The sequence below is a fragment of the Physeter macrocephalus genome, chromosome 1, assembly GCF_002837175.3.
Source record: "Physeter macrocephalus isolate SW-GA chromosome 1, ASM283717v5, whole genome shotgun sequence".
Classification (NCBI taxonomy): Eukaryota; Metazoa; Chordata; class Mammalia; order Artiodactyla; family Physeteridae; genus Physeter; species Physeter macrocephalus.
The window spans coordinates 91,526,043-91,532,721 of NC_041214.2; the positions used below are offsets into that span (position 1 = coordinate 91,526,043).

Below are 6,679 nucleotides of genomic sequence, written 5' to 3' on the forward strand. Positions count from 1 at the left end.
TGCCACTTGGTGGCATGCAAGATGATTTTAGGTGATACACAACACAGAATTAAATAATGCTGTATCACAGTAAGAATGGCATTCCCTTTATAATATATATATATTTAATTAATTTATTTTTATTTTTGGCTGCGTTGGGTCTTTGTTGCTGCGCACGGGCTTTCTCTAGTTGTGGCGAGCAGGGCTACTCTTTGTTGTGGTGTGCGGGATTCTCACTGCGGTGGCTTCTCTTGTTGTGGAGCACGGGCTCTAGGCACGCGGGCTTCAGTAGCTGTGGCTCGTGTGCTCTAGAGCACAGGCTCAGTAGTTGTGGCGCATGGGCTTAGTTGCTCTGTGACGTGGGATCTTCCTGGACCAGGGCTTGAACCCATGTCCCCTGCATTGGCAGGCGGATTCTTAACCACTGCACCACCAGGGAAGCCCTATAATTTTCTTTTAAACTTCTGATAATTCCACAGAGAGAGCCCCATATTGGTGCTGGGTAACACCTCTCTCACTGCAACAAAGGAAGAACAGGCTTTTTGGATTCAGAGCCTTGGCAGGCATTAGTATCCAGCTAGAATGTAACAACATCTTTGTTTTATTTTTATTTATTTTGTAGTTATCTGTTTTTTATGGCAAACTGATGCTGGTTTTCTACTTGGAATAGAGGTTAGTTTCTTTTTTAAATATTTTAAAATTTAAAAGATAAATATTAAGTAAATATAGCATATGTAATACTCAAGTGATTGAAGTTTGGCAAACAATGGCTATAGCCTAACAAATATTTTTAAAAAGTGATTTCAAAAGAAAGTATAAACATGGCCTAGGAAAGAAACATGTGTCACTGTGTTTTCAATACTTGTGATGCTCCAGGGATAAGCTCACCAGAGCCTTCTCCTACATCAGGTGATTTCCAGAGTTAAGATTCAAGCAAAAATATAAAAGGAAAAAGAACCCATTCCACACCAATCTGGACTTCACAAACTCATGGTACCATAAATGTGCAAAATCTAATATTTAGCAAATAATTTGTTTTACACATAAACTTTCCAATTCACTGCAGCATCTTTTTATTTGGTCTACACTAATGCCTCACAAAGGCAAACCTGGGTTGTAAAGCTCCTGCTTAGTTCTCAGAGCAAGTACCACACATAATTTTTGACTGAACTCTCCAGCCAGGATTCAGGGCTGCTGGCCAAGTCTTCCAATGGCATCTGACTGTTCTTCCACTGCCATGGCCCTGCAGAGAGGTCTCCTCATCTTCTTCTGATTGATAATCTCATGGCTAACATTCTGCTGAGAGGAGTCTGCGTAGCAGGTATGGCATGCTCATAGGCATGCCATGCTGACTTAAAACGAAAAGGACAGCTGGAGAGAAAGACAGCAGAGCTTCTCATTTGTGGTGAACAGTTTCTTCATCACAGTGGTAGTTAAGATATGCTCCCTCCTTTTTCCCCTGAAGCCAAGGCAACACGTCTGAAGGATGGTGTCAGACATTGTAATCAGGAGACTTGCCCTGGGCTTGTCTCAGCCAGATCTGGAATGTAACAAATGCTCCCACAGTCACGTGAAAGAAAAGCTGCCAGAGGTTGCGCAGTTCATAGAGATACATGTTGCATAGACAGATTAAGCCAAAAGTCAAAAAAGATTTGACATTCCGCCAGCTGGTATAGTAGACAAATAAATAACACTGTTGAAAATATAAAAATGAAAGATGATTAGGGTTACAGGAAAAGAAATAGATGCTTCTTCTATAAAGCTGTAACAGGTCACAGGGTAAAATATGAGAGTGGAAAAAGGGATTTTTCAACTACAGATAAGACAGTGTAATATCTTTAATACACTCAAGCTATACACTCAATGTATCTTTAATACACTCCCTATTTAAAAGGGAAATAGGTTTAAGAAATAGGTTTGCATAATCTGGAATCAGAGGAAAAGAGCTATAGAGAACATTTTGGAGAAAACATAACCTGAATATGAATCCTCTATTAGATAATATTGTATCAATGTTAAATTTCTTGGGTGTGATAAAGGTATCATGGCTATGTAGAACGATGTCTTTGTTCTCAAAAGACACATGTTCAAGTTTTTAGAGGTGAAATATCTTGATGCTTGTAACTTATTTTAAAAACAACTGTGCAGGAACTTCTGCTTCTGGGATGATGGAGTTGATGCACTTTCCTCTATTCTTCCCACTACGTACAACTTAGAACCCTGGACATATATCAAGCAAAGGATGATTCTGGATGATGAAGAGAAGAAGGCAGATAGGCTAAGGACCTTGAGACCCAGGGGAATGACACAGTGGTATATTACCTTTTTTTTTTTTTTTTTTTTGCCTCATATATCCCAAACTTGGAGCTGAAGAAGCTGGCAACTAGAAACACCAATGTATGCACACCAAACAAACAAACAAACAAAAAAACACTCAGTAAAATCTTGTTCTCTCTAGCCAAAAGACCATGAGAGGGGCACCTTTCCAAGACAGAGAACTTATACATAATAACTTTCTACTCCAGCCAAACACCACCAAAAACAAAACAAAACAAAGAAACCCACAAAGGGCTTCCCTGGTGGCGCAGTGGTTCAGAGTCCGCCTGCCAATGCAAGGGACACGAGTTCGTGCCCCGGTCCAGGAAGATCCCACATGCCGCAGAGCGGCTGGGCCCGTGAGCCATGGCTGCTGAGCCTGCACGTCTGGAGCCTGTGCTCCGCAATGGGAGAGGCCACAACAGTGAGAGGCCCGCGTACCGCAAAAAAAAAAAAAAAAAAAACCCACAGAAAAACAAACAAAAAAACCAAACCCACAAAATAACTGTGACCACCCACACCCACCCCATCAAAGCCTATGTGGGGAGGCTATAATGCTCTAAGGAGATATTCTAACACTCCAGGGCTTCAGAGAAGGCAAGTGGGAAGCCAGAACTTTGACTCCCACCCTGTGGTGTCAGTGGAGACCAAGTGGGACTCTGGACATTCACCTCCACTTGGCATTAGCAGGGCAATGGATTTCTCATCAGAAACCATAAAGTTCAGGTAAGAATGGAACAACATTTTTCAAGTGCTGAAAGAAAAGAGCTGTCAATCCAGAATCCTATACTCAACAAAAATATCCTTTAGGAATGAAGGGAAAATAAAGACATTTGTATAAAAATAAAGACATGAGAGAAGACTAAGAGAATTTATCACCAACAAATGTACTCTAAAAGAATGGCTAAAGGAAGCTCTCTAGATAGAAAGGAAACAACAGAAGAAGGAACCTTGGAATAATGGATAGAAAAGAAACTCAGCAAAAATACAGGTTAATGTAATAGGCTTGCGTTTTTAAGAACTTTCAAATTATGTTTGATGGTTGAAGTAAAAATTGTAACACTGCCTGATGTGGTTCTAAATATATGTAGAGGAAATATTTAAGACAATTATAAATAGAGGAGGACAAAGGGACATAAAGGGAGGTATAGTTCCTATGCTTCACCTGAACTGGTAAAATGATGACAGCAGAAAACTGAGATAAGAAGGTGAAATGCAATACCTAGAGCAATATTTAAAGCTATACAAAGAGACATACTCAAAAACATTATAGATAAGTTAAAATGGAGCTCTAAAAGAATGTTCAAGTAATCCACAGGAAGACAAGAAAAAGAAAACAGAAAAATGAAAAACTGAAAACAAAAAATAAGATGGCAGACTTAAGCCGTAACATATCAATAATTATACTGAATATAAATGGCTTAAATATAACAATTAAAAGATAGAGATTGGCAGGGTGTATTAAAAAACATAAATGAACTCCATGTTGTCCACCAGAAAATCAATCCAAATGACATAGGAAAGTTAAAAGTAAAAGGATGGAAAAAGAAATAGCATGCAAACATTAATCAAAGGCAAGCAGGAGTGGCTATCCTACCATTAGATAAATATAAAAATATTTTGGGACTTCCCTGGTGGTCCAGTGGTTAAGACTCCGGGCTTCTACTGCAGGGGGCACGGGTTCTATCCCTGGTCAGGGAACTAAGACCCCATGTGCTGCACGGTGCCACCAAAAAATAAAAACTTAAAATAAATAAATAAATAAAAATATTTCAAAGAAAGTAAAAATAACCAGGGACAGAGAGGGATATAATGATAAATGGATCGGAGAGAGACCTTCAAGATGGTGGAGGAGTAAGAAGGGGAGATCACCTTCCCCCCCTCACAAATACATCAAAAATACATCTACATGTGGAACAACTCCTACAGAACACATACTGAACGCTGGCAGAAGACCTCAGACTTCCCAAAAGGCAAGAAACTCCCCACGTACCTGGGTAGGGCAAAAGAAAAAAGAAAAAACAGAGACAAAAGAATAGGGACAGGACCTGCACATTTGGGAGGGAGCTATGAAGGAGGAAAAGCTTCCACACACTAGCAAGCCCCTTCACCGCCTGGAGATGGGGGGTGGTGGGGGGGAAGCTTCAGAGCCATGGAGAAGAGTGCAGCAATAGGGGTGCAGAGGGCAAAGCAGAGAGATTCCCACACAGAGGATCAGTGCCAACCAGCACTCACCAGCCCGAGAGGCTTGTCTGCCCACCCACCGGGATGGGTGGGGGCTGGGAGCTGAGGCTTGGGCTTTGGAGGTCAGAGCCCAGGGAGAGGACTGGGGTTGGCTGTGTGAACACAGCCTGAAGGGGGCTAGTGCGCCACAGCTAGCTGAGAGAGAGTCCGAGAGAATGTCTGGAACTGCATAAGAGTCAAGAGACCACTGTTTTGGGGTGTGTGAGGAGAGGGGAGTCACAGCACTGCCTAAACAAGCTCCAGAGACAGACGTGAGACGCAGCTATCAGCGTGGACCCCAGAGATGGGCATGAGACACTAAGGCTGCTGCTGCAGCCACTAAGAAGCCTGTGTGCAAGCACAGGTCACTATCCACACCACCCCTCCTGGGAGCCTGTTTAGCCCACCACTGCCAGGGTCCCCTGATCCAGGGACAACTTCCCCGGGAGAACACATGGTGTGCCTCAGGCTGTTGCAATGTCATGTTGGCCTCTGCTGCCGCAGGCTGGCCCTGCATTATGTACCCCTCCCTCTCTCCAGCCTGAGTGAGCCAGAGCCCCCTAATCAGCTGCTCCTTTAACCCCGTCCTGTCTGAGCAAAGAACAGACACCCTCAGGTGACCTACACGCAGAGGCGGGGCCAAATCCAAAGCTGAACCCCAGGAGCTATGCGAACAAAGAAGAGAAAGGGAAATCTCTCCCACCAGCCTCAGGAGCAGTGGATTAAATTTTCACAATCAACTTGATGCACCCTGCACCTCTGGAATACCTCAATAGACAACGAATCATCGCAAAATTGAGGCAGTGGACTTTGGGAGCAACTACAGACTTGGGGTTTGCTTTCTGCATCTAATTTGTTTCTGGTCTTACGTTTATCTTAGCTTAGTATTAAGAGTTTATGATCATTGGTAGATTTGTTTATTGATTTGGTTGCTCTCTTCCTTTTTTTAATATATAGATATATATATATTTTTCCTTTTTCTCTTTTTGTGTGTATGTGTATGCTTCTTTGTGTGATTCTGTCTGTATAGCTTTGCTTTTACCATTTGTCCTAGGGTTCTGTCTGTCTTTTTTTTTATTTTAGGACAGTTCTTAGTGCTTGTTATCATTGGTGGATTTGTTTTTTGGTTTGGTTGCTCTCTTCTTTCTTTCTTTTTCTTTTCATTATTTTAAATTTTTAATATTTTCAATAATTGTTTTATTTTAATAACTTAATTTAATTTGTTCCTTTCTTTCTCTCTTTTCTTCTGAGCCATGCGGCTGACAGGGTCTTTGTGCTCTGGCCGGGTGTCAGACCTGTGTCTCTGATGTGGGAGAGCCGAGTTCAGGACCATGGTCCACCAGAGACCTCCCAGCTCCATGTAATATCAAACAGCAAAAGCTCTCCCAGAGATCTCCATCTCAACGCTAAGACCCAGCTCCACGCAACGACCAGCAAGCTACAGTGCTGGATATCCTATGCCAAACAACTAGCAAGACAGGAATACAACCCCACCCATTAGCAGAGAGGCTGCCTAAAATCATAATAAGGTCACAGACACCCCAAACACACCACCAGACGTGGTCCTGCCCAGCAGAAAGACAACATCAAGCCTCATTCACCAGAAGACAGGCACCAGTCCCCTCCACCAGGAAGCCTACACAACCCACTGAACCAACCTTACCCACTGGGGGCAAGCACCAAAAACAACGGGAACTACATACATGCAGCCTGCAAAAAGGAGACACCAAACACAGTAAGTTAAGCAAAATGAGAAGACAGAGAAACACACAGCAGATGAAGGAGCAAGGCAAAAACCCACCAGACCAAACAAATGAAGAGGAAATAGGCAGTCTATACGAAAAAGAATTCAGAGTAATGATAGTAAAGATGATCCAAAATCTTGGAAATAGAATGGAGAAAATACAAGAAACATTTAACAAGGACCTAGAAGAAAGAACTAAAGAGCAAACAAACAATGATGAACAACACAATAAATGAAATTAAAAATTCTCTAGGGCTTCCCTGGTGATGCAGTGGTTGAGAGTCCGCCTGCCGATGCAGGGGACATGGGTTTGTGCCCCGGTCCAGGAAGATCCCACATGCCGCGGAGCGGCTGGGCCCGTGAGCCATGGCCGCTGAGCCTGCACGTCTGGAGCCTGTGCTCCGCAACGGGAGAGGC

The 6,679-nt window shown here is 42.8% G+C and overlaps 1 protein-coding gene across 3 annotated transcripts in view; it reads right to left on the reverse strand.

Annotated features, from left to right (window-relative positions):
* Positions 1-564: 564 nt before the first annotated feature.
* Positions 565-6,679, reverse strand: part of SEC22A (SEC22 homolog A, vesicle trafficking protein) — a 74,412-nt gene continuing 68,297 nt past the window's right edge. For all 3 annotated transcript variants that reach the window (XM_024120370.2, XM_024120371.1, XM_028492985.1), the window contains exon 7: positions 565-1,672. In XM_024120370.2, the coding sequence (XP_023976138.1) occupies positions 1,472-1,672 (201 nt within the window). In that variant the 3' untranslated portion in view covers positions 565-1,471. The remainder of the gene's footprint in view (positions 1,673-6,679) is intronic.